Below are 26,404 nucleotides of genomic sequence, written 5' to 3'. Positions count from 1 at the left end.
TCCTGAGCGTGACTGACCTCTACTGCCAGTAAACTACGGGAAGCAGCCATTTATTTGTTTTCATCTGCCTATCCGCCTTCCTGCAGCTGTACTGAGTGTGTGGATGAATCTCTGACCTAGAGTTTTTGCAAATCAGCTTTGGGTTTGACAGGCAAAGCTAGCAAAGGCAGTCCCTGTGAGTGTGGAGAGGCAGCACCCACTGCAGGAGGAACCGGCTGCAGTTGCCCAGCCCACGTGGGGCAGCCAGGCTTCTGGACATGCACTCATAATTTAAATTACAGACGTGCCCCAGGATCTCCCAAAGACATAGCCCCTCACGTACCCACAGCCCACCAACCGAGGAAGCAACACTATTTGTTTTCCAGGCAACTGTAGGCAGCTGCACCCAGCACCCATTTTTCGGGGTGTCTCCATCGCTCCCACTGGGGTGGCCGATGGCTGTGCTGGCAGGAGCGGGTGGGAGCTGGGCGCAGAGGCGGCGCGGCAGTGTCCCTGTGCGCTGCCATCACTCGGCACTCCTCGGGCCCCGCACGGCCCCAGAGCACGCTGTAAATAGTAGGAAACGATGAATGGATTTCCCCTTCCTCTCCATGTGTGCTTTAGATTTTTGGCCGGATACAGCATGGGTTTGGGACACACCAAAACACGAGGCTCGTGCCCCAGCAGCCTAGGCTTTCACATGGGAACAACTCGGTGTGCTGCTTGCAAAACAGCCTGTGATTGAGCGGGTGAAGATTGCGGCAATTTCCTCGGGAATGCCGCGAATTTACCTGGCTAACAGCCAGTGCCCAGCACCCACCTGAGGCCAGCATGGCCTTGCAGGTCCAGGCAGGAGCACGGAGCGGCTGCCGCCGTGTCAGGGCCCAGAGCTTTCCCCTGGGTGTAGCCCAAGGACGGGCGGTTTCTGAAACAGGAAAGAGGGAGACGGGCTGGAAGGCGGTCAAGGAAAGCCAGGCTTTCGGCTGCTTCCAGCTTCCTCCCAGACGTGTTTATGGCCATGAGGAGGGCTTTTTTCTCCCCCCAGCAGCTGCTGCCCTCCTGCTTGGGCTGGCTGGCCATGGCCCATCTGCTGTCAAACCAGTCCTCTGCCCCGATATGGGCCTCTGCAGGCAGAGCAGCTCTGCAATACCTCCTGTGCTGCCACCCAGCCCTGCAGGGACTCAAATGGGGCAGGGGATGGTGGCACACTGGTGGGGCTGCTCATACACACCGCAGTACCAAAATCTGGCACACAGAAGTGAAGGGGTGAGTGGCAAGGGAAGGAGCAGCGTTAGGACTTCCCTACCAGAGCGGTGCTTGGACACCTCACAGCTGGCATTGGGGATGGGGGCAGAAAGGGGCCAGATGGCCCGACTGGGCTCATGGTGGCCAAGGGGTCCTGCGCTGTGCATAGCCTCAGCACCATGGGGCAGATCCAGCACAGGGCAGCTCCCGCCCGCAGCTCCTGGAGTCAGGGCCGGCTCCAAACAATGGGTGGAGAGCAGGAAACGCCGCATGGGAAACAGGATTTGGCTCCGCCGCCGCCGCCAGCCGCGGCCCCTTGGCCCCTTTCCTTTCCCTGCTCCACAGAGCCCTTCCCACAGCCGCGGGGGCACACCAAGGGGATGAGGATGCTGCCGCCCGAGCGGGCTCGGGCGTAAGACCCTCACCATCGCAGGCGAGGAAGTGACTGGGGCACCACCTAGCCTGGCTGGGTCTCAGCATGGCTGGGGACACCTTGAGCACTCAGCCCTAACCCCAGGGGGAGAGCCCCCACCGGGCAGCCCCTTTGCCAAGCAGCTGGGCAGCTGCTGAGCGGGCAAGGGCAAGGACATCTTCGTCACCATGCCCGGGCTATGAGCCAGAGGAGGGGGTCCAGTCTCCCCCAGATGCCAACCAGCACTACAGGGACAAGATGGGGGGCACAGACAGGGGGCAGGGGTCCTGAGCCCCCACTCATGTGGATCCTGTAGGCAACTGCCACTGCCGGCTCCATCCCCCGTGGCTGGGGCATGGTGGGGATTTTCTGACCTGTGCCAGACTCAGGACACGCCGCTGGGACATGGAACTCCGAGTTTATCTTCTGCTTCTCTTCCCGTGGCTGGCAGGTAAATCTCCCCTTTCCCTCTGCCCTGGGGGGCAGCGCCTTGCTCGGGGAGCTTTGGTGGGACAAGGCAGCTGTGGCAGCTCAGTGGTGCTGGTGGAGCGGGGTCTCAAGGGGGGCACGGAGGGAGGAAACAGCCCTGTGAGATCCGTGGCTTGGAGACCTCGGATGCTGGTGGTGCCGGGGCTGAGCTGCGCTCCGCTGCACGCCAGCATGGGGCTGGGGCACAGGCAGCGCATGGAACGAGAGGGGGATCCCATTCTGCTGCATGCTTGGCTCACACAGGGACCTGAGCCCATGGGGGTCTCCAGAAGGAGACTGGAAATTCCCACTGTGCCATGCTGTTGGGCTGGGGGCAAGAAGGTTCTGGAAAATTACTCATATGTGGGTATTGGGGTCCATCACTGTGACTGACCTGGGTGGTCTCAAATCCTGGTCCTGCCATGATGTGCCCCAGTGCTCCCCCCTGCTCCCCCCCTCAGGGGCCATCCTGGACATCACCCTGATCGCCAACGTGCAGAGCCTGTCCCACTCCGACTTCTTCCTCTCCTGCGTCATGGGCGAGCGTGACGTGAGCTACCTGCAGATCGAGCGGGAGAACAAGATCGTGATGACGCACCCCAAGACGGGCTTCCAAAACTACCGCAACCGCAGCAACCACGTCCAGGCCAGGGGCTTCTCCATGCCCGACCTGGTGGGGATCCTGTACTGCATGGGGCGCACCCCGACAGAGCAGGCCCAGGTGGTCTACGTGCACAACAGCCACAATGGTGAGCGGATGGGGCGCTAGGGCAGCGTGACCCAGTCACTGAGCCTAGGTTTGGGCTCTGCTGGCACTGGGGGTGGCAGCTCTCGGGTCAGCAGGCAGATCTGGTTCTTGTGCAGAACGTGGGTGAGGTGATGGACCACCACCACCACGAGGTCTTGTCTGGTCAAGCACTGGGCATGAGCAGCAGCCATTTTGGTGTGTGTAGGGTGCTGTGGATTAACCCACGGCATGCAGGAGATGGCATCTGGTGCGATGAAGTAGCGTTTGCACCCCGTGAAGGCATGAGAGCAGAGGGATTTTCAGCTGGAGGAGCGTGGCCTGGCCCCAAGGGCACTTGGTGGCCTCCTGCCAAGGCGGTGTGTGGGCAGGGCGGCCGGCGGCAGCCGCCTGGGGCGGGAGCGGTGCGCAGGAGCCGGGCAAGGTCCGAGCGGAGGGAAGCTGGAGGAGGTGGGGAGGTCTGGCAATCATCAACCAGGCGGAGGGGACAGCGTCAGGGCCAGCCCCAGGGCCCTGCTGAGGGGTCCCGGCGGGGCTGGCTCTGCCCCAGCCGGGCTCCTGGGGAGGGCAGGGTGCAGGAGGCAGCACGGGGCTTGGCTCCTGCCCCTGCTCCTCTGCAGGGCCAGAGAGCCAAAAGGGCCTCCCCAGGCTGGGCATAACACCCAGGGATGCCCAGTCTCTGGCACTGCCCTTGCTGACCTCCTCTCCTTGTGGCTCTTGAGACTTCATAGAGCGATTGGGACTGAAATTTTCTGCCATAGGTGTTTTCCTCTGGGTGTTTTCTAGCTCTTTGTTAGAAAGATTTGGCTAAAACAACACGTTTCCCTGCCCGTGTTAAAATTCAGCTCCACCACACTGTTTTGAGCTGCTCCAGTATCTCAAGCTGGGGAACAGACTGCGATAAGGACTGTGCTGGTGGGGCACGAGCATCCTCCTAGGAGCAAGGGCTGTTCTGTGTCCTCCGCCAGGGGCTTGCACTGAAAATGGCAGCGGTCTTATCAGGAACAGAGACGAACAGTCTGGGCAAACAGAGTGCTGGGGAGGAGCTGAGGAAGGAGGGCAGAGTGCTGGGAGGTGGTGAGGGAAGGCACAGGGATAACAGAGGTGCACAGGGAGGTCGTGAGCACGTGGTATATTAAGGGGGAGTGAGATCTGCGCCCCTATATTGCATGGACGAGGTGGTGGCTGGGACCACTGGTCTGGTCCAAAGCGCCTGCAGGAGTCACAGGTGACCAAAACACTGCTGTTGCTCTGTTTAATTTAGAGAAGAAGAAGCTTAGAAAAAAAATGAGGAAGATTGATAAAAGGAAAAAATAACAAAAAAAGTAAATCTTGCCAAGGGAGTGAGGGCTGTATAAAGAAACCACCTTGGAGACTAAAGTTCATATTGCATTGGCTCTCCCTGGGGGGCTGAGCGTGCACAAAAGCAGTATCGATAAGCAGCAGGTGGGGAGTGCTGTCAGAGGAGAGCTGGTGTCTTCCAAGAGGTTGTGCACAAGTAGCAACACAGGAAGGATTTGAAACTTTGAAAGTTTTGCTGTAAAAGCACAGTAAAACAGACCAAAAAGATCCCAAAAAGCAATTAGATGAAGGGTTTAAACCTGACAATAAACTATTTTTTTAGAAATCCAGAGCAGAAAGGTGCCCAGAGAGGCCGCTGCAGAAAAATGAAATTATTTTATTTTTGTGTCTGTGAACACAATAGGGAAGTTCAGGAAATTTGTCAGAGGATCTGTCTAAAATTACAGGGCTGATAAGAGAAGACAGGCAATAAATAGCATGAACGAGCAGTGCCGCGTTGCCAGGACCTCTCCTTAGCTTGTGTTGGTGCCAGCAGGCAGGCTGCAAGGCTGCTGGTGTGCCACCGCCCTGCGTTACGAGCTCTCTAGGTGGAGGATTGTAAGAAAATTCCCTTTCAAAGGCAAAGATGCCCGTGGGGACCCTGATTTGCAGGGCTAGATGCTGGGCTTTCATTTGGGGCATCGGACCAGAGGAAGGTCCAGAGGCGGGCAGGGGGACGTGCAGAGCTGTGTGAGATTCTGCATGCCTGGGAGCACCGCAGAGCCGTCAGTTATCCGATGTTATCTCTCCCACTGCAAGCACAGGAGAAAACTGGTAACAGGCAGGTGAAGAGGGGACAAGGAGGTGGTTCCTTGCGCTTCATGTCTTGGGTAGGACCAGGGCTAAATCTGCGTGCCTTTGACAAGAACAAAACCTGTGGAAGAACAATTTTGAGCGGGACAGAACAAAAAGAGAGATAAGAGCTGACTCGGGAAGCTGCCGGGCTGCAGGTGGTGCAGGCGGGGAGGCTCTCCTGGGGAATTACCGGGATGCTCGACCTGCTGTGCCCTTCCCCGGGCATCTGCGGCGTGTGCCGCTGGCCCGCGCTGGGGGCAGGATGCGGGGCTGGATGTGCTCTGCTCCCACCCAGCACAGCCGGTGTCCGGGTGTGCGATCTGGCGCCCTGGGAGCCAGCACCTGAGTGTGCCCTTCTTTGTGTCTGCCCTGGCACGCCCAGGGCTTGGCTTCCCAGTCCTTAACATATTTATAGCCTGGTTTAGGCTCAAAGCTGCGCTCTGGCTGACTCACGGCATAGCTATGGGAGTTGATCGCTGTCGCATACCCTGTCACTGGGGAAATCAGGAAAATGTGGCTGTGCTGTAGCTGAGTGCTCTGCTGCAGGCAGGGGCAGCCGCTGTACCGCTCCACACCTCCCCAGTCTGGCAGCAAGCGGGGTGTCCCAGGCTGTCACATCTCCCCAGGCTGCTGTCACCAACATCCCATGCTCACGGGAGGGCAGGACACCCTGTCCCTGGGCTGACAGCCCTCTTGCAGCTCATCTGCCAGGGGGGCGAATGGGGAAGTGCGCGGTGATGTCCCCATGGAAAGGTGGGCTTGGGCTGTGTTTTGGGGTGGCTGGTCATGGGGTGCCGGTGCTGCCCTCAGCCTGCTCCTCCTCCTCCTCCTCCGCAGCCCACCTCTTCCCGGTGAGGGCCACGCAGTCCGTGAACATCGCCGAGACGGCCACCTTCTCTGCCAGGGTCCTCAAGAGGAAGGAGACAGACGTTATGTGGAAAAGAAATGGCAAGTGGCCCCGCAGCAGGGCTGCTCCCACATGGTGCCTTGCGCCAGCCCCACTCCCAGCCCCGCTCACTCCCCCACCCCAGGGTGCGGTGTCCCCGGGTCACCCTCTGTCCCCTCGCAGGTACCTACTACCAGACCACGGACCGGGGCGAGGTGCGGGGCGACCTCTTCACCCTGACCCTCCCCAACGTCAGCGTGAGCGAAAACGGCATCTACAGCGCCACGTTCATGGGGGACAGCCCTCTGTGGAGTGCCTTCTACAGGCTGATCGTGAGAGGTGAGCGGGGCTGGGGAGGTGGCACCCTGCTGTCCCTTCCCGTCCCACGGGGACAGGTGGCCCTGATAGACCAGTGCCACCCCACAGCCCCTCTGCTCTCCCCGCAGCGTGTGCCACGAAGAAGTGGGGACCGTCCTGCGAGAAGGACTGTCCCGACTGCCTGAACGGGGGCGTCTGCCACGACCACGTTGGTGAATGCATCTGTCCTCCCGGCTTCACGGGCACCCGCTGTGAGAGAGGTAGGGCGCCCGGCTGCCTCTGCTCTGCAGGGATGAGCTGTGCCCAGGGGGTTCCCTGCTGCACCCCCAGGTCCGGGCACCATGGCCAGAAACTGTGCCTGCATCCCCAGCCCCCTGCTTCTCAAGCAGGACCATCCACCTCATCGGGACAAGCTTTGGGGTGGGGCTCCTTGCCTGCTTGGGGTGGTGATGGGGGCTTCAGGACCCCAAGCCAGCACCACGCTGTGCACTGCTTGTTTTCCAGCCTGCTGGGAAGGCCAATTTGGCCGCAATTGCCAGGAGACGTGCCAGAGAGCCCAGGGCTGCAGGGGGCTGAGCTTCTGCCTGCCGGACCCCTACGGCTGCTCCTGCGCCTCGGGGTGGAGCGGCTCCCGCTGCAACCAAGGTACGGGGATGTGGGCATCCACCACCCGGCCCTGCGTGGGGGTCCCAGCCCCCATGTGGGACCATCGGCACACCGTGGCTGGGGATAGCAGCGAGGATTTCTCTTCCCACAGCCTGTCCCCCGGGATACTACGGCCCTGACTGTGCCCTGGCATGCGCCTGCCGCAATGGGGGCAGCTGTAACCGCTTCAGCGGCTGTGTCTGCCCCGCGGGCTGGCACGGGCAGCACTGCGAGAAGTCAGGTGAGGCTGGCACGGGGCTGCGATGGGTCTCTGTCCCCTGCAGGGGGGCTCCAGCTCCTTCCTCACTGGGGACATGGCAGGAGCTGGTGCCAGCCTACGCAGCTGGGTGGGCAGCCCACCTCGCTGGAGGAAATAGCCTCCAGCCCCATAAAAAACATGGTGCTGCTCTGCAAGGGCAGTGTGTACTCCAGCTCTCATGAACTAGCTGTGCTGAGAGCGTTGCTGAGCCTGAAGCATGGGGTGGGATCTGGGATGGAGCCCAGAGCTCAGCCACGACCCCCAGCACTGGCTCCACTGCAGACGTGACTGGGGAAAGGTCTGAGCACCTCCTGTATGTAGGGCAAAGCACGACCAGCCCTAACGCTGATTTCTCCACATCAGACCGCTTCCCCCAGATCATCAAACTGGCCTCAGAGCTGGAGTTCAACCTGGGCTCGGAGCCCATCATCAGCTGCGTGGCCACCGGCAACCCGCTGCCCGCGAGCGACGGCGTGGAGCTGCGCAAGGCTGACGGCACCATGCTCAAGGTGCCGCACACCCCCCATGTCCACCCCATGTCCTCGCCCCGCCGCCATCCCTGGGCACTGGCCCTGCACCCGTGTTGCAGGCTCCCCCAAAATCAGCAGTCTCCCCACTGGCCTGTGCTGCCGCAGGCAGTGATGGATGGCTCCTCTGTGCCCACAGCTGGTCAAAGCCATCATCGAGCCGGGGCAGATCACCTGCGAGTTCCAGGTGAGGCACCTGATGAAGGACGACGCGGGGCTCTGGGAGTGCAGAGTCTCTACCACCGGGGGCCAGGACAGCCGGAAAGTCAAGGTCAACATCCGAGGTGAGGGATGAGTGGAGGTGCTGGGTCATGGTGTGGCAGTGTGAGCCCCCCACTGGACTAGATGACACCCATCATGTGTCACGGTGCCAGCAGACAGGTTTGGGTGGTGATAAGACACTTGTTGGGGTCCTCCCCTGACAAAGCTGGAAAGAGCCAAGATGTGGTGGATGTCCCCACACTCTGCTCCTCATTGCTCCTGGTGCCACTCACATTGTCCCTTCCTTCACACCCAGTGCCCCCAGCGCCCCTGAGCCCCCCCCGGCTGCTGGCCAAGCAGAGCCGCCAGCTCGTGGTGTCACCTGTGGACTGCTTCTCCGGTGATGGACCCATCGTCTCCGTCAAGCTGCTCTACAAGCCCAAGGATGACACCTCGGTGTGGTCCTCTATTGTGGGTATGTGCCTGTCCTCACAGGTAGGACCTGGTGGAGGGGTCTGGGGTGGGCAGAGGTCTCCATCCTGCTCAGCAGGAATCCCAGGACCCTCTGTGGTGATGCCAAGGAGGACACCGGTGGTGGGGCAGGTTGTGGGAGGGGGGCATGGCTTTGACATGTGCTCTTGGCCAACAGTTGACAACAGCGAGAACATCACCCTGATGAACCTCCGGCCGGTGACCGCCTATGTCGTCAAGGTGCAGCTGAGCCGGCCAGGGGATGGTGGGGAGGGCAGCAAAGGACCCGAGGCCGTCATGGTGACCGAGTGCCTAGGTGGGCCCCCATCCCTCTGACCCCGAACCCAACACTGCATGGCACGGGGTCCGCCAAGCCTTAGGGCTGGCCTGTGGTCACTTTTCATTGCCTTTTTGTTCACAGAGCCCACAGTCAAGCCTGTGATTGAAGGCTGGTCCATCGAGGAGAAAAACACACTTCACGTCAACTGGAAATTGCCAAGTAACCACGAGCCAGCACACGGGTTCATCGTCCATCTCTTTGACTCTGCGAGGCGGCTGGTCTGGGAGAAAAACATCACATCCATCTCTGTGCTCTCTGCCCGCATCACGGACCTGGAGTTCAACAAGGAGTACGGGCTGGAGGTGCTGGTGTACCACTGCACCAGCCTGGGGCCCCCCTCTGACCTCTACAAGGTCATGATCAACAGCAAAGGTGGGCACCGTGCGGGGCCGGGCACAGGCTCGTTCCCCCCAGGGCATGGGGGGCTTCGGGGGAGCCATCTCCTACCTGCACCTCATGGAGAAAGGGGAGGAAACAGGGAGGTGAAGTGCAGTAACGTGTGATGCCTACAGACAGATCTGTCCTCTGTGCCCTCACCCAAACCTTGCTGGGCTTGCCTGTGCTTGCTGCCCTTACAACACCCCGTAGTGACAAGTTCCTCAATATAATTATATTCCGTGTAAAAAAAAAAAAAATTTCCTTTTGTTTGCGTTCACCCCGGTGATCTCACTGGGTGGTCACATCCCGTCAGCCTGGCCATCCCTTCTGGTAAACGAGGGGGAAGGAGCGTACAAGGTGTGACTTCGGTGAGGTTCAGCACAGCCTGGTACCTGCTGGGAAGGCTTCTTGCGTGTCAGGCCCGGGGGATGTAGTGCTGCCTCTGCTCCGTGCTTGTGAGAGCCTCGGGTAGTTGCGGGATGTATGCTTTAGGATGTGGGCAAGGCACAGAGGAGGAAGTGGGAAAGAAAAAAACATCATGTGTGAGGAAGGGTTGAAGAAAGAAAATATCCCAAGAGGTGTTCGGTACAGAGACATTTAGCTTGAGGGTGCCTGAGGCTGGGAAAAGGGGGTGCAGCCCTGTCCCCCTGTTGTACCCTCCCATCCCCACCCACCTCTGGCCACCACTGGAGGCAGGACACTGGGGAGGTGGTCTGACCAAGGGGCAAGGGGCAGATCCAGGGAAGAAGGTGAGGCTGAAAGGTGGCTGGAAAGCCAGCTCCCAGCCCACACAGGGTCATCAGGAAGGGGACAGAGACCTGCTGGGGCTCGTGATGGCAAAGGGATGGACATTTGAGAGGTCCAGCGCCCAGCCCCTGCAGCAGCGGGAGCCCCGTGCTGGGACTGACACTCTCCTCTCCTCCTCCCAGGGCCCTCCTCCCCACGGGCACTGTCAGCAGAGTCCGTGTCCGACACGGCCGTCAGGCTGTCCTGGCAGGTCCCCGAGTACCCCAACGGGGGCATCACCAAGTACATCGTGGAGCTGCAGCAGGTGGGGGGCACCAGCGAGCCCCAGTGGATTGACACCGACAATGGCGTCGAGACCACCAAGATCGTCGGGGGCCTCAACGCCAGCACCACCTACCAGTTCCGTGTCCGGGCCAACTCCCACGTCCCAGGGGAGTGGAGCCAGCCTGTGAAAGCCAAGACCCTGGGGGACGGTGAGTGGGGTGTCCCCCGGGTATCCTCTCAGCAGTAGGTGTCATTTCCACAGCCGCTCCCCACCTCGCCCCAGGAGCTTGGAGCTCTCTGCTGGAGCTCGGTGTCACTGTCTGGGGCAGCAGAGAGAGGCCGGGCTGCTCGTGGTAACCTCTGGAGCAGCAACCCAAGCCCAAACACTTGTGTCTGTCTTCAGACCTCCTGCTCCTCCTCCTCCTGAGTGGCTCTGCCTTGGTCAGAGGGTGGCACGGTGTGCAAGGGGCAGGGCAGAGCTGGCACAAAAGGGGCTGACAGCTGTGGAAACACAGGGAGGAACCAGAGCTGGTTGCAGGTCCAGAAACTGATGAGTTGCTGGCAGGGTCCAGGCAGTACCAACCTCCCCCCGTGCCACTGGGAGCTGGGGATGGGCTCTGGTGCCTTCATGGGCTCCCAGGGAGCTGGGACAGGGCCGAGGTCCCTGTGCTCAGCCATCTGTGCAGCCCCACGGTGCAGGGCTCAGCCGTGGCCCACAATCCTCCCTCCCTCCCCTCGGCAGGAGCGCTGAGCGTGCCGCCCAGCCTGGGCAGCCAGAGCACCGAGCAGTCGGGAATAGACCAGCAGCTGCTCTTGGCCATCGTCGGCTCCGTGTCCGTCACCTGCCTCACCATCCTCTTTGCCCTCCTGGCACTCTTCCTCATCAAGAAGAACTTTTTCCACCGGCGCCGCACCTTCACGTACCAGTCTGGCTCGGTGAGTGCCGCCTGCCCCGCCAGGACGGTGTCCCCAGCTCCCCACGTCCCGGCCCGATCCAGGTCACGCTCCGTAGCCTCCAGTCCGGACACAGCCAGGCCTCACCTCCACGTGGAGAGGGTGCGGAGCCCACCCTTGCCCACGACGCCTGCCCTGCCGGCCCCGCCGCGGGGCAGAGGGGTGCCCGGTGCCCCTAACCTCACCCGCTCCCATCTGGCAGGGCGAAGAGACCATCCTGCAGTTCAACTCGGGGACCCTGACCCTGACGCGCCGCCCCAAGCCGCAGCCCGAGCCCCTCAGCTACCCCATCCTGGAGTGGGAGGACATCAAGTTCGAGGACATGATCGGGGAGGGGAACTTCGGGCAGGTCATCAGGGCCATGATCAAGAAGGATGGCCTGAAGATGAACGCAGCCATCAAGATGCTGAAGGGTGAGTGCTGCAGGGGGGTGGGCAGGGCAGAGGGCGTGGGGGGACACGGCTGGGTCTCGAGCAGCACTCGGGGCTGAGGAGGGGTGGGAGATGCCCACGGAGGAGCAGAGGAAGGGTCCCTCCTGTAGGACCGAGGACTGCATCCCTGCTTTGCTTCCAGAGTTTGCCTCAGAGAACGACCACCGGGACTTTGCCGGGGAGCTGGAGGTGCTGTGCAAGCTGGGCCATCACCCCAACATCATCAACTTGCTGGGGGCCTGCGAGAACAAGGGTGAGGGCTGTCCCCTGCTCCCTGCTGGGTGTTCCCTGCTCCTGGGGACAGCTCCACAACCCCTGCCTCCCCCTGCCTGCAGGCTACCTGTACATTGCCATCGAGTATGCCCCCTACGGAAACCTCCTCGACTTCCTCCGCAAAAGCCGAGTCCTGGAGACCGACCCGGCCTTTGCCAAGGAGCACGGCACCGCGTCCACCCTCACCTCCCAGCAGCTCCTCCAGTTTGCTTCGGATGTGGCCAAGGGGATGCAGTACCTGAGTGAGAAGCAGGTATGTCCCAGGGATGCAAGGGCAGGGGTGTGCTCCCATGCCGCCATGGCTCACTGCTGGCCTCTCCCAGTTCATCCACAGGGACCTGGCAGCCAGGAATATCCTGGTGGGCGAAAACCTGGCCTCCAAGATCGCCGACTTTGGCCTCTCCAGAGGGGAGGAGGTCTACGTGAAGAAGACAATGGTGAGGCAGGGGTTAGGGGGCTCCACGGGGCCTGCACAGATGCGGTGGGCAGGACCCCCTGGCATCAGGAATGTCCCACCATGCTGGGACCAGCTGGATGCCAGCTGCCCACACCTCCCTCCATGGGATGTCCCCTGACGGTCACCCCCCGTTTCCCCAGGGCCGCCTGCCGGTTCGCTGGATGGCCATCGAGTCCCTGAACTACAGCGTGTACACCACCAAGAGCGACGTGTAAGTCCACAGGCACCGGCGTCAGGGCACAGCCGTGGCCACCTCTGTCCCTCCAGGGCAGTGGGTACATCCCTGGGGAGCTGTGGGATCTGCCCAAGCCCTGGTTGCCCTCCTGGCCCCATCCAGTCCCACCACGAACACTGTCTGCATGTCCCCCTACCCGCAAGTGGGACACTACCACCGGCTCTGTCCCAGCCTCACCTCCTGCTGTTTCAGGTGGTCCTTTGGTGTCCTGCTCTGGGAGATTGTCAGCTTGGGTAAGGCTCTTCCTTGTCCACCGTGCCTGCTCGGGTCCCTGTAGGTCTGCACAGCCCTCGTCCTGCAGCCCTGGAGGGGACAACCCAAAAGGGGCGGTGGCTGGGGGCCTGGGCACTGTCCCAGGGACTGGGTAGACATGACCTCATGGGACCTCCCCGGGGCTCTGGGTCAGGGGGATGAGGGCACCCCATGCCCCACCACAGCCTCACGTGTCTGTGGCTGCAGGGGGGACTCCGTACTGCGGGATGACGTGTGCCGAGCTCTACGAGAAGCTGCCCCAGGGCTACCGCATGGAGAAGCCCCGCAACTGTGACGATGAGGTGTAAGTGGGCAGAGTGCCCCACGTCCCCCCTGCCACTCCTGGGAGCTCTCACTGGCTTCTGGCAGCTCCTGGCCAGTTCCCTGTGCACCCCAAACCTCCTTCCCCTTGCTTGCTCGTCCCCAGGTACGAGCTGATGCGGCAGTGCTGGCGTGACCGCCCCTATGAGCGGCCGCCCTTCGCCCAGATCTCCATGCAGCTCATCCGCATGCTGGAGGCCCGGAAGGTGAGTGGACATGGGGCACAGGGGGGCCACCCACCCTCCATCCCCGTGCGACCCCACCGAGAGCACCGCAGCATCTCCCCCCGGCAGCTCTGCGGGCTCCAGCCCCATGCCCATGAGCAGCGGGTACAGGAGGAAGCTGGGACGGGGACACTGTCACGTCCCACTCCTGACTCGGGTTCCCACGCAGGCCTACGTGAACATGGCCCTGTTCGAGAACTTCACCTACGCAGGGATCGATGCCACCGCCGAGGAGGCGTGAGGCTGCGCCCGGCTCCACGCCGCAGGGGGACAACGCCGGCCCCCAGCCTGCTGGGACAGCACCGCGGGGACAAGAGGCTGCCTGTCCCCGCCGGGTGACAGTGGCCCAGCGGGTGCCCTCCTGGCAGCAGGACGGTGCCATCCCCTCCGGGTACCTCCCCGTGTGTCGGCAGCACTGGCCCAGCACCGACACTGCTGGAGGACACGCGAGGATGGCCCCGAAGGGCAAACACCAGCTGCATGTAGCAGAGGGCAGGAGAGGGGCTCTGCCCCCAGGAGCCAGGGGACGCCACAGCCCTGGCAGGACACAAAGACCCGAATTTTGGGGTGAGAGAAGGAAGCAGAGTCCCGGCAGCTCCCTGCCCTGCAGCTCTCGGCGTGCTCTGGTGCCAGCGGGGCTGCGAGCGTCGCTGCGGGCGTGGGACACGGCAGCCCCGGCGCAGGAGGAAGGACTGTGCGTGACCTCCAGCTCAGCACCAGCCCCTCGGAAAGCAACAGCTATGCTTTATGGGCAATAAACATAGTGCAACGGACAGCCGGCTCTGGCGGAAGGCAGGGTGTCTGCTGCTCTGCTGCCGCAGCAGTGCCTTCTGCCACCATCCTGGTCCTCTGCCCCAGGGCTGCCCCAGCATCCCCTCTGCTAGCTCTCCGTGGGGATGAGCCTGGCCCCCAGCTCATCCCCATGGTGCAGGGCATGTCCCCAGACACTGCTGGCACCCACCTGCATATCAATACCATTTTGATTTCCTATTCTGGCTTCCAGTGCTGTTTGGTGTCAACTGTAGCCATCAGTGAGCATCTTTATGTTGGCTATTAGGAAGAACTTCTTTACTGGAAGGGTTGTTGGGCATTGGAACAGGCTGCCCAGGGAAGTGGTGGAGTCACCATCCCTGGAGGTCTTTAAAAGACGTTTAGATGTAGAGCTTAGGGATATGGTTTAGTGGGGGACTGGTTAGTGTTAGGTCAGAGGTTGGACTCTGTGATCTTGGAGGTCTCTTCCAGCCTGGATGATTCTGTGACTCTCTGATCTCTGCTCCGTCACTGAGGTGCCCAGTGACCAAGTGACCAGGACCAGCCCCTGCAGGCAGCCCGGTGCTGTGTGCCCCTCGTTGCGCTGAGGCTGCTGCTGGGAATGGCACATGGGGCTGCATCACCAGCCGTGCTGAAACCAAGTTTCAAGTTTGTTTTTTTTTGAGTTTAGAGTTTTTTGCCTCTCTGACTGCAAAGCCCAGTCACCAGATGGAGAAGGAAGTGGGATTGGTTTGACAGAACTTGACTGTGACAAACTGGTGCTGGCTGTTCCCCCCTTCCCTCCGTGCCCCCTGGCTGGCGATGCTGCCCCCATCCCCTGTGGGGTAAGGAGACGCCGACCCTCCCGTGGCACGGTGTGGACGTGTGCCAGCAGCTCCCCAGCCCTGGATGGTGCTGCAAGGCAAGGCGGGTCCGTGCAGAGCTGCGAGAGGCAGCGTGGGGTGGGATGGAGCCGGAGCCGCTGCCTGGTGCCCCATGCTCCGACGTGCCAGCTAGGACACGGGTGTCACAGAACACCCAGCAGCCTGCCCAGCCCCGAGCAGGGGCCTCCCTGCTTTCTCGGGGTTGTTTTTCTTCCCACCCCAGCCTCCCGGCGTGCCGGTAGCCACAAGGGCAGGACGTGCCGCCTATCTGATGGGAGCAGTCTCTCTTGGCACTGCGGCTGGCGGCGCAGGGGCCGCGGCACGGTGGTTTTGGGCACGGGGAAGTGCCGGCGATGGGGCGGGGGGAGCCTCCAGCCAGGCTTCCTGAGCAGCACAGCCGACACTTCCCAGATAAAGGTATCGCCCCGAGGAGCCGCAGCAGCAGCCGGGGCGCTGGGAAGCACCGAGCACGGCACGCGGGATGGTGGTGGCCTGCCTGCCCCGGGGCTGGCTGCCTGTGCTGCTCACCATGGTCCTGCTGAGCCTCCGCAGCCCCACGGTGGCCCCCGAGCTGGTGACATCCCAAGGTAGGACCTGGGGGCCTTCTTAACCCCCCAGGAGGGTCAGAGGGGAGCTGGCGTGCTGGCCTGGCAGGGTGCAGAGAGACCCCCGCAGCAGGCAGGAAGGTGTGGGATCGGGGAGGGGGCACCCAGGTGTGCTCGGGGTGGGCAATGGAGCCCCCAGTCCCCTGTGGGGTGCCTCCCTCACTGCAGAAAGGACCTGGCAGCCCTAAGGAACGGTTTTGGGGTGGCAGCTGCCAGCCGTGTGGCATCATGTTGGGCTCCTGATGACAAGGTGTGAGCAAAATCCCAGGGCACGGCTCTGCAGCGCAGCAGCAGCACTGCTGGCTCAGCGCGGTGCTCCTGGGCCAGCCTCGCAGCCCTGAGCGCTGTGACCTTACCTCCCCGCTGGGATGCTCCCACCCAGCCCTGAGCTGGCCCCACCGGGCTCCCTGCTGCTTTGCTGCCCACTCTGTTAGCCTCAGGTCCATCCGCATGGCCTTTGAGCCCCTCTGTAGGTCTTTAGGTCTTCGAACCCGTCCTGTAACACCATAAAAAGCATTAACAGATTCACTGAACAGAACGGTGGATCTCGTGCTTCATCTTTTCACACCCACCCAAGGTCTCTGCCCACCCTACTACAGCAGGGTAGGCTCTTTAAGTCTCTCCCATAGGGGCAGTGGGAGGAAGGGGTTTGGGGTCATCCTCTGCCTGCAGCCTCTCCACCCCGATACCACTGCAGTGCTGCCAGTGCGATGCCTGAGGGTGCTCCGTGCCGGCTGCGGAGCACTGAGCTTTCCTAGGAAACTGAGCACTGAGCAGAGATGCTCTGGTACCGCAGCGCCGTGGGATGCAGCCCGAGCAGGGGGACACAGGTCTCTGTGCCACCAGGCTGCAGGGACCCGGCCACCCCGTCCCATGTCCCATCCCGTCCCCTGGGGCTGGGGGAGGCGCGGTGCTGGCAGGAGGCCAGAGCAGGCCGGGGGGGCCGGGAGGGTGCGAAAAGGGAAGAGCAGGTAGGAGGGAGGCTGGCGGGGAGCGGCTGTGGTCTGCGGCCAGGGGACGTGGGCTGGGGGAGGAAGGCGATGCTGAGCTGGGAAAGGAGGAACAGGGCCAGGGGTCGGGGCAAGGTAAGGGGCAGGGAGAGCGAGGGGACACCTGGCAAGGACATCAGGGGACAGCAGTACTCTTACGGTCACTCCCTTCTCCTGGGGAGGGCTCAGCTGGCAGCGCAGGGGAGCGACGCTCCAGTTTACCCCTGCAACAACCGAGAGGAAGCGGTGCAGAGCCCCAGAGCCCCCCACAGACCCTGGGCCGGGGCTGACACCCCCCGTGCTCAGCGCCGTGCGCCCCCACGCCAGCCCCAGGCCCCTGGGGCGCTGCTCCTCCTTATCACACTTCCGCGCGCCTTCCGGCGTGAGCGGGGCAGGGGTGCTTCCCGCTGATCTCCAGGGCCCGGCCGAGCCCCCTCCGACCGCAGGGCTATTTCGGGATGGTTGTTTGTCCCGAAGGACCCTGTGTGCTGGGGAGGGGGGAGCGGGGCTGCCAGCCCGGGTCGCGGTGATGTGCGTGTCCCTCCCTGCGGCGCCACGCTGGCAGGGGCTCGGTGGGATGGGGACGGTGCTGTGCCCGGGGGTGCCTTCATGCCCACCCTCCTGCCAGACGCTGCGCTGCTGGAGGAGGTGCGCGAGGACATCCTCTGCTTCTCCCGCTCCTTCGAGGACCTCACGTGCTTCTGGGATGAGGAAGAGGAGGCAAGCGGGATGAGCCACTTCTACTACTGGTACAGCAGGTAGGACGTGGCCCGGCCCGGCACGCAGAGTGCTGTGGGGTCCTCCACCTGGCCCCAGGCCCAGGGTGCTGGAGGACCCCGTCTGTTCCTCAGGGACATGCCCACGGCGTGCGCAGTCTCCACGCAGCGCCGCGAGGCCGGCGGGACGCGGCACGTCTGCGCCTTCCCCAGCCAGGACGTGCGGCTCTTCGCCCAGCTCCATGTCCTTGTCCTGGATGCCGCCACCAACCAGACCAGGCACCAGCGGGAGCTCAGCGTGGACGTGGTGGGTGAGTCCCTCCCGTGGCACAACACCAGGGCACCGGGACCGTCCCTACAGCTGGGCCCCTTCCAGGAGCTGGCAGCACGTTGCGCCTCAGCAGGGCCGGGGGTGCCCGTGCAGGAGGGGAACGCCACGGCACGTTCCCTGCAGGTCTCATCGGCCCCCCGGTGAACATCAGTGCCCGCTGGGCCGGAGCCACGGGGCAGCTCCACGTGTCGTGGCAGACACCACTCCCTGACTACCCAAACTTCTTCCTCTACGAGGTGCGTTATAGCGCCGTGAGCCCCCACAGCACGGCGTGGGACCCCAGCAAGCAGCACACCGGGGATCCCCACACCCCTCTGAGCAGCAGCACCCACCCACCCACGGCCGGGGGAGCCGCAGTCTCCCCGCAAGCAGGGCAGGTAGGTGCAGGGGCTGGGGGCTCGGGGGCCACAGCAGCCCCCCAAAGCCCCACGCCTCTCCTGCAGGACCTGGTGCTGCCCAACACCTGGGTGGTTCTCCAGCACCTGCGGCCGGGGGTGAGGTACCACATCCAGGTGCGCACCAAGCCCGACGGCACCTCCATGGACGGTGTGTGGGGGCCCTGGTCGCAGGCGGTGGCTGCAGAGACACCCCACTCCTCCGGTGAGAGGCCGGGGGCTGCCAAGCACCCACACCCGGGAGTAGGTCCTGGGGTAGGTGAGGTGCAGCAGCTGGGTTTTGAGGGGCCAGGGCAGGGGAAGCAGCCCCCTCCCTGCCCCGGCTCTCGCCTGCCCAGGGGACATCGGGCTGTGCTGCAGCACCCCTGACCTGCAGCACGTGCGCTGCGAGTGGAGCTGGGACCCCGCGGAGCACAGCAGCTCCCACGAGCTCTTCTACCAGGAGACTCCACGTGGGGCTGGCATAAGGTGAGGGGCAGGGTGGGGACGCGGTGCTGGCACGGAGCAGCGGTGTCCCACATCCCACACCATGCCTCCAGGCACCGTGCCCTGCTCCACCAGCATCAGCCTCGCACCTCCCCGCCACCTCCCCCGGCCACGCTGCTGCTCTGACCCCAACTTTCCTGGGCAAGAGCAGGAGGGAGGCAGCACCGGCTGGGGGACAGGGGGCTCTGCCCCAGAGCAGGGCTGGCAGAGGGAGATGGCAGCGGTGCCACCAGGGCAGGGCTCACCGGCTGCCCGCTTGCTGCGCAGGGAAGACATGTGGCAGCGCTGTGAGGAGGCCAGTGTAGGGACGCAGGGAGCCCACTCCTGTACCTTCCAGCCCAGCAATGCCAGCGCCATCGCCGTCCTGCTGAACGTCACCCGGCCCCACGGGCTGCCCGGGCTCAGCTACTTCCAGGAGCCCTTCTGGCTGCACCAGGCCGGTCAGTCCCAGCGCCAGCACAGCCCCAGCCCTCACTCGGTGCCTGGGTACAAGGTGCTGGGGTAGGGTGCCAGTAACACAGCCCCCATCCCCGCAGTGCTGACGGAGGCCCCGCAGCTGGTGGAGGCGGCGGTGGCACAGGGCCAGCTGAGCCTGCAGTGGCTGCCGCCCCTGGAGCAGCTGGCGGAGCAGCTGGATTACCAGGTCCGCTACACGGCCGGGAGCAGCCCGGACTGGAAGGTACCCCCAGCACGCAGCCCCGCGCCCCGCGGCAGCCGGGGGCCGGAGCAGCCCCGTCCCCAGCCGGGCTCATCCCGCAGGTCCTGCAGGTCCCGCGGGCGGCCCGGGGACAAGTCCTGGACCTGCGGCCGGGCGCCCGCTACCGCGCCCAGGTGCGGGCCCGGCCCGTGGGGCCGCGGTACCGGGGCAGCTGGAGCGCCTGGTCCGAGCCCGTGGCGGTGGACGCCTCGCCCGACGCCGGTAAGGGCCGGGGCCGGGGATCGGGGGCCGGGGGCGCGGCGGGGGCTGGGGGAGCGCCCGTCCCACGGCCGCCGCTCCCCGGGGCAGGCTGGGTCGTGCCGAGCGCCACGCTGCTGCCGCTGGGCATCGCGGGGGCGCTGCTGGGGCTGCGCTGCGCCTTCCCCGCGCTCTGCAGGTAAGGACGGGGCGGGAATGGGGGCAGGGGGGGGCAGCGGGGGCAGCACCCGGTGCCTGCCCGGTGCCTGCCCGGCCCTGCCCTCCACGCCCGCCTCTCCCCGCGCCCAGCACCGTGAAGCAGCGGCTGTGGCCGCCCGTCCCGGACCTGCAGCGCGCCCTGGGCAGCTTCCTGCACGACGGCGGCAAGCAGGGGCAGGTGAGGGGCGGGGAGGGGCTGGGTTGGAGCCCCCCCGGCTCCCCCCAGCCCGGGCCGCCCCAACCGTGCCGGCCGCCCCCCGCAGGCGCTGTACAAGCAGCCGGCGGAGGAGGCGGTGCTGCCCTGCCTGCTGGAGGTGCTGCCCGGCCCCGCGGCCGCCCTGACGCCGCCGGCGCCGGAGCCCAACGCCGGCCGGCCGCTGCCCCGCGCCGGGGCGCCCAGCACGGACATCGCCAACCAGTCCTACCTGCTCGTCAGCGGCTGGGAGCCGCGCGGGCCGCCCTGAGCCGCCCCCTCCCCATAAACCACGGCCAGCGCTGCACCGCCTCCCCGCCTCCTCCTTCCTTCGCGCCGCCCCCCGCAGCGACAGCGACGCCCTCCCACCCCGTCCCCCACCACCCACCGACTGCCGAGCCGGGGGGCGGACCCGCCTCTTTTCCCCGCCTCTTTTCCCCGCCCCCTTTCCCCGCCCCCTTTCGCGCGGCTCCACCAATGGCGGCGCGGCGCGCGGGAGGGGTCGCCATGGCGACGGGCGGCGGTTTGGGTTTGAAAGGGCCAATGGGAGGGGGAGGGGGCGGCCGAGGGGGGGATTTAAAGGCTGAGGGGAGCGGCGGGGCCCGAGCCGCCAACGGACGGGGAGGTGAGGGGATGGGGGCGGTCAGGGGGGCTCTGAGGGGATCCTGAGGGGACCGGGAGGGTCCTGAGGGGATGGGGGGACGCTGAGGGAATCCTGAGGGGACAGGGAGGGTCCTGAAGGGATTGGGGGGGGGAAGGGCTTTGAGAGGATCCTGAGGGGATGGGGGGGGCGGGGGGCGCTGAGGAGATCCTGAGGGGACCGGGAGGGTCCTGAGGGGATGGGGGCGGCGCTGAGGGGATCCTGAGGGGATGGGGGGGCTGAGGCGACCGAGGAGCTGAGGAGGGGTCCCTGGGGCTGGGGGGGGGTTCCTGGTGCTGAAGGGGTCCCTTCGCGGAGCCCCCCCCATCAGGCCGCTGCCGCCCCGCAGCGCCATGGCGCACCTGGTGTTCGAGGCGGACCTGCACGGGCTGCTGAAGCTGGACACGCCGATCCCCAACGCGCCGCTCGCCCGCTGGCAGCGCAAGGCCAAGGAGAGCGGAGCCCCCAGGCCCGGCGCGGAGGCCGGCCTGTCACCCATGAAGCCGGCCAACCGCCTGCCCAGCGGCAGCAAGACGCCGGGCAGGACCCCCGGTGAGAGGCGGCGGGAGGGGTGCTGGGGGGCTGCTGGCTGGAGCTGGGGGCTCCCGGCCGGGATGGGGCTTGGGCACGGCCCCCGGGGTCGCCCCCGTCTCGCTGGGTGGGCAGAGCCGCGTGGTGGGGCTGGGATCAGCCGAGCCCCGTGAGGTGTGAGCTGGGGCTCCCTGCTGGGGCTCGTGTGGGAGGGCTGCGCCTGCTGGCTGCGTCCTGCGCTGCCGCAGAGGCCCCTGCCCTCCCTCAGCTCTGGGCTCCGGAGATGTTGTTTGACTACAGCTCAAGGTGTTATCTGCTGTGAGTCCCTGACCAGAGCTCAGTGCCTGCTCTGCAGGGAGGAGGCGAGAAATAGGAGATAGCTGTGACTCGGATGGGTTGTGTGCTCTGAGCCTTGATAAGGTCGTGGGACTTGTCAGGTTGGATGTAACGCAGGCTGTGCTGGTGGAATGCTGGCTTGGTTTTGTGGAAAGCTTGAATACAGACTGTTCAATACCTCTAAGACAATGTGTGTGTGAACGCAGGTAAATCTGGATCCAAAATCCAGAGCACTCCAACAAAAGCAGGGGGGGACCGTTACATTCCCAACCGCAGCACGATGCAGATGGACATGGCCAACTTCCTCCTAACCAAAGAGAATGACCCTGCTGAAGACTCCCCTACCAAGAAGGTGAGCACATTGCTTTAGGATCATGGCTGTTGCCAAACACCTCAACCTCCATGACCTTTCATGGGTAAGCAGACTCCAAAAGTAAACATACGGGGGTGACAGCACCATGCACTTCCAGCACTGGGCTTCAGGAGCCTGGGGTGAGGTGGAAGCTGTAGTGCCTGTAAATGGGACAGGTACACAGCTGCTCTCTAAGGATCTTTGCTTATGCACAGGGAAGAAGAATGTAGAGCCTTAGACCTCCGCTTCTATTGCAGTCTGTGTGGTTTCTGGTAGCAAAATTTGGTCTATTGATTCTTTTAAATAGGGCATGTTACAGAGACCAAAGCTGAGAGCCTGTGCACAGTGAAACTGCTGGTGGTAGCTGTTCTAGGACAATGGCTGCATGGAGAGCTGTTCTGGAATGTGTATGCTGTGCTCTGCAATGTGTTTATGAAGCATTTGGTCCCTTGTGGCTGTGGCTTTCCCCACTGGCCATGAGACACTGAATTTGCCACACCTCAACATGAAAATCTGAGCAAGATATAGTGCCAGTGTCTGAGGGAAAAAATGTGCTAAATCTGCTTTGAGCTGCCTGTGTGCAGCTGACTCCCACAGCACAGCCCAATACATCCTGATTCCAGGAGAAGGAAGAGGGCTTGGGTGTATTTTCTACTAGCTGTAGTTCTGTCTAAGGGGTGGCATGGGCTTTGCATTTGAAGTGAGTCTTGCTGAAGGTGGTTTCTCTCTCTAGGAGCAACAGAAAGCCTGGGCAGTGAATCTTAATGGCTTTGATGTAGAAGAGGCGAAGATCCTCCGCCTCAGTGGGAAGCCACAGAATGCTCCTGAAGGTACGATGCAGGGTCTAGGGGAGTGGGTCCGCTGGGGGGCTGCAACATAGAGGCCCTGTGTTTGGCCATGGGAGGGATCAGCTGCCTGCTTCTCAGAGTTCTGTGCACACTGGGTCTCCCATCCAGGTTTCCTGAGGTCATCTGATGACTGCCAGTTGTTAACATGTCACATGGGTGACAAATCTTCCTGATGTCTGCAAAAGCTTTAGACTCCCTAGGCCAGAAAGTGTGCAGCAATGGTCACTGAACATACTGGGATTAAGGAACTGGAACCCACCTTAGCTCAGCAGTTAATTCTGTCAGTGATGGTAGCACACAGCGCTGTTCTGAGCAGTTCTCTTCTCTAGGACTTCATTTTCACTGAAAGGGTTTTCTAGTTGAGTGGGTGGTCAGGAGGAAACTAGCTCAGGATAACCAAGCTGTTTCTCTGCACACAGGCTATCAGAATAACCTGAAAGTGCTCTACAGCCAGAAGACTACACCTACTTCCAGCAGGAAGAACGGTAGATACATTCCCTCAATGCCAGACCGGATCCTGGATGCACCTGAGATTCGCAATGACTATTGTGAGTAGCCTGCAGTGCTGAGTGCTGGGATCACTCTGCACAGGAGTGCAGTTCCTAGGGTCAGTGTGATCCAAATTGGACATCTCTAACTTGGCTGTTGCAGTTTCTCATGCACCCAGACTGGCACTGACTACTTCTGAGGTGTAGCCTGTGTAGGCAGGGCTCTGTGGGTCAGCACTGTGTGACCTGCATTCTCTTCCAAAATGCAGATCTGAATCTCATCGACTGGAGCTCTCAGAACTTCCTGGCAGTGGCTCTGGACAACTCCGTCTATCTGTGGAATTGTACTTCTGGGGAAATCATCCATCTGCTGCAGATGGAGCATCCAGACGATTACGTGTCCTCTGTGTCATGGGTTAAAGAAGGAAACTACCTTGCTGTGGGTACAAGTAATGCTGAGGTCCAGGTGAGTGCAGCGGAACCAGAGGGGCTGTCTAAGGGTTGCTGGAGCTGTGGGGCCTTGGAACACAGGCTTGGCTAGCACAAGCAGGATATGGCGCACACTACTTGCCTGTACCCTGGGGCTGGGGGAGGGAGTACTCTAGGACTGGCTGGAGTTCAGTGAGCTGCAGCTCTGGGAGGAGAACTGAGGGGTGAAGTGGGTGACTTGACAGAGGCCTGTAGGGAGCATCTCAGGACAGTGTGCCCTGCCACGTCAGCAACAATAAGTATTGTCTGAAGGTATCCTTGTGTTCATGTCATCAGGAAGTAGCACAAATTCAAATTGTTTTACCAGCTGTCGTGTGCTGCCACTCTCCAAAAGGCTTTAAGGGCCTTTCACTGCAATGAATCCTTTCTGCAGCCCTGGGACCACCAGAGGTCGTGGCCTCTGTCCTGTGATGCTGAGGGTGCAAAGACTGTTACAGGGTAGAAGTGTTCCCATCCAGCTGTGGCCAGTGACCAACTGCAGCAGCAAGGCAGAGCTTCCAACACCTGCAATAACTATTGTTCTGTGTACTTGAGATAGATTTCAGTTTCCATACTGAAAAGGTTGAATGCCAGAGCCTGTGTAGAAAAAGTTCACTGGGAAAAGCAACAGGGCCGAGTTTCCTTATCCTTTGGAGAACTCATTGCTCTGTCTCTCTAGCTGTGGGACATACAGCAGCAGAAACGTCTCCGAAATATGGTCAGCCATTCTTCCCGCGTGGGCTCCCTCAGCTGGAACAACTACATCATCTCCAGGTAAAGCTGTGTGTGGCGCTGAAGGACAGCATCCAGCTGTTGGAGCTTCCTGTTCTAGATCTGTCAGCACTGTGGATTAGCGACTACAGGAGCTGCTCTGGGCTCAGGGGTTCTTACCACCTCTCTGAAGGCTCTTACTCAGCCTGTTCTGTTGGGATTTTGGGGAGGCCTCTACTTTCTGAAAGCCAGCAGCAGGAAGGGCAGTCTTGGAACAGCACAGAAATGGCTTTTGGCGAAAATGTGCCTTTCTGACCCTGCAAACCTCCTCCCTACAGCGGGGCACGGACTGGTCACATCCACCACCATGACGTCAGAGTGGCGGAGCACCACGTGGCCACACTTTCTGGCCACACACAGGAGGTGTGTGGGCTCAAGTGGTCCCTAGATGGCCGCTACCTGGCCAGCGGTGGCAATGACAACCTAGTGAACATCTGGCCAGCCACCCAGGGGGACAGTGGCGACTATGCTCCTGTACAGACCTTCACTCAGCACCAGGGCGCTGTCAAGGTGAGTGTGGTTCTGCTGTGGGTTGGGCGTGTGTCTGCATAAAGTGGATGTGCAGCACTCACTGTACCCCTTGCCTGGTGGGAGGGAGGCTGCTGTGTGCAGAGGCTGCTGTGGAGCTGTTGTGGCCTGGGCGCTGGGATGTGCAGCTAGGGAACAGGCTGCCTCTTGTGCCTCTTACAATGAACCTTTTCTTTCTCAGGCGGTGGCCTGGTGTCCATGGCAGTCAAATGTTCTAGCCACCGGGGGTGGAACGAGCGACAGACACATCCGCATCTGGAATGTGTGTTCTGGCACCTGTCTCAGCGCTGTTGATGCTCATTCCCAGGTGAGACAGGCGTCAGCTCGGTGACAAGTTCCTTCTGGCAGGGTGCCTACACACTTACCGGCTCCTGATTCCCGGGGCAGGGGGAGCCATCAGGGGCTCATCCCTTGGTGGTGAGCTTTGGCACAAGTGGCTTGTAGCTTACCTGCACTTCTGCCTCTTCCCAGGTCTGTTCTATCCTGTGGTCAACAAACTACAAGGAGTTCATTTCAGGCCATGGCTTTGTACAGAATCAGCTGGTGATATGGAAGTACCCGACGATGACCAAGGTCACTGAGCTCCGAGGTAGGCTGGGCCCTTTGTCTGGGGAAGGGAGGGTGGGTGTAACCCTCAGCTCAAACAGCCTGCTGCGGGTCTGGTTGGAAGTACTGGTGGTAGAGAATGGTGCTGAGGGACATGCTGCTAGAGGGAGGCGTGCCTGGGGGATGTTCAAGCACTCCAAATGCATACCTAGGATATCAATTCGGAGGGCCTCCGCCTGATGTGGGGACAGTGATGTGGACTGGTGGGGCTTATGGGATACACGGGAGCAAAATGGGGAGGAGAAGGGGAGCAAATGTGGTTGTGTTCAAAGCACAGCCCTGACCGCACACCTCCTCAGGTCACACCGCAAGAGTCCTGAACTTGACCATGAGCCCTGACAGCTCAACGGTGGCATCGGCAGCTGCTGATGAAACGCTGCGGTTCTGGCGCTGTTTTGAGATGGACCCCATAAAGAAGAAGGAAAAAGAGAAGGCAAACAGTGCCAAAACCAGCATCATTCACCAGGGCATCCGATGAGTGCACAGGGTTGCTGTGGGAGGGGGGTAAATGAGCTTATACACTGTACAGTATTTTAAGTGTTAATGTTAATAAACAGCTTCAGTTTGCTTTTTTCTTCTTATGGAGTTTCCTGGAAGCAAAGAGCATCCAACTCTACCCTGAGGTTTTGTTTTCTGGGCAACTTGTGGAGCTCTCTGTAGACAGAGACAGGGTGCAGGCAGCCTGAGCCCAGCACAGCCCTGAAGCTGTGGCAGATGCTGTGTGGAGGCTGTGCTTCTGTCCCTCACCCCTGTAGGGTGGGTGTGTCACCTGCCACATTCTTGAGCTGACACTGTGCAGCTTCACCTGTGGGTCTGCAGCTTGCTTGCACCCCACATGGGGACGCTGTAACAACGAAAGACAGCAGCTTGTGGCTCTGCTTTTGCAGCAGTAACCTTAAGCTGAAGTTACTGTCCAGTATCAAACTGAGCCCTACCTCCAGCCCTGGGGTGGAAGAGGGAATACCCCGGACATCTCAGCTTCTGCAAGGCTGGGGACCTGCTGCTGCCTGCTCTGGTAGCCAGCTGTGATGGGTAGCAGCAAGGCTTCAGTTAGAAGCAAAAGCACAGCTTCTGTATCCTGCCTCTTGGTGAGATGGGCCTTGGTGTGTTTGTGCTTCCACACACAGCTGGGGTAGAGGTTGCCCACTGGGGTACACTCTGGGGCCTTGACCTTGGCACCACAAGCCTGTATGCTGGTTCTGCTG

General features: G+C 62.1%; 3 protein-coding genes across 4 annotated transcripts; all 3 read left to right on the top strand.

Moving 5' to 3' along the window:
- The first annotated feature begins 1,538 nt into the window (after positions 1–1,538).
- On the top strand, positions 1,539–14,158 carry TIE1 (tyrosine kinase with immunoglobulin like and EGF like domains 1). 2 transcript variants are annotated; one of them, XM_068689758.1, is made up of 23 exons: positions 1,539–2,087; positions 2,566–2,853; positions 5,823–5,933; positions 6,055–6,210; positions 6,318–6,449; positions 6,694–6,834; positions 6,947–7,075; positions 7,457–7,602; positions 7,760–7,904; positions 8,138–8,296; positions 8,471–8,608; positions 8,714–9,004; positions 9,940–10,230; positions 10,764–10,957; positions 11,178–11,388; positions 11,549–11,659; positions 11,742–11,932; positions 12,003–12,116; positions 12,277–12,347; positions 12,564–12,604; positions 12,831–12,927; positions 13,051–13,150; positions 13,338–14,158. In XM_068689758.1, exons 1-23 carry the CDS (start codon positions 2,042–2,044, stop codon positions 13,407–13,409), a joined length of 3,375 nt encoding a protein of 1,124 aa, XP_068545859.1. In that variant the 5' UTR covers positions 1,539–2,041; the 3' UTR covers positions 13,410–14,158. The 2 variants fall into 2 exon arrangements, with proteins under 2 accessions (XP_068545859.1, XP_068545858.1); XM_068689757.1 differs by having other exon boundaries at positions 10,764–11,077.
- Positions 14,159–14,290: 132 nt separating this feature from the next.
- On the top strand, positions 14,291–20,178 carry MPL (MPL proto-oncogene, thrombopoietin receptor). Its single transcript, XM_068689759.1, is given in 13 exon segments — positions 14,291–15,282; positions 15,285–15,389; positions 17,025–17,154; positions 17,248–17,423; positions 17,567–17,820; positions 17,887–18,043; positions 18,177–18,306; positions 18,592–18,764; positions 18,861–19,003; positions 19,084–19,243; positions 19,331–19,418; positions 19,529–19,616; positions 19,702–20,178. Coding segments are annotated over 13 exon segments (1,932 nt in total). The 5' UTR covers positions 14,291–15,155; the 3' UTR covers positions 19,903–20,178.
- Positions 20,179–20,184: 6 nt separating this feature from the next.
- On the top strand, positions 20,185–25,767 carry CDC20 (cell division cycle 20). Its single transcript, XM_068689760.1, has 11 exons — positions 20,185–20,256; positions 20,621–20,823; positions 21,345–21,490; positions 22,224–22,320; positions 22,758–22,886; positions 23,096–23,292; positions 23,974–24,068; positions 24,344–24,575; positions 24,775–24,900; positions 25,065–25,182; positions 25,499–25,767. The coding sequence occupies exons 2-11, from the start codon at positions 20,625–20,627 to the stop codon at positions 25,675–25,677; spliced, it is 1,518 nt and encodes a 505-aa protein (XP_068545861.1). The 5' UTR covers positions 20,185–20,256; positions 20,621–20,624; the 3' UTR covers positions 25,678–25,767.
- The last annotated feature ends 637 nt before the right edge of the window (positions 25,768–26,404 follow it).

This window comes from Anas acuta, chromosome 8 (genome assembly GCF_963932015.1).
Source record: "Anas acuta chromosome 8, bAnaAcu1.1, whole genome shotgun sequence".
Taxonomy (NCBI): domain Eukaryota; kingdom Metazoa; phylum Chordata; class Aves; order Anseriformes; family Anatidae; genus Anas; species Anas acuta.
Note: the sequence above shows the minus strand (reverse complement) of the source record. Positions and strands in the feature narration are given on the sequence as shown.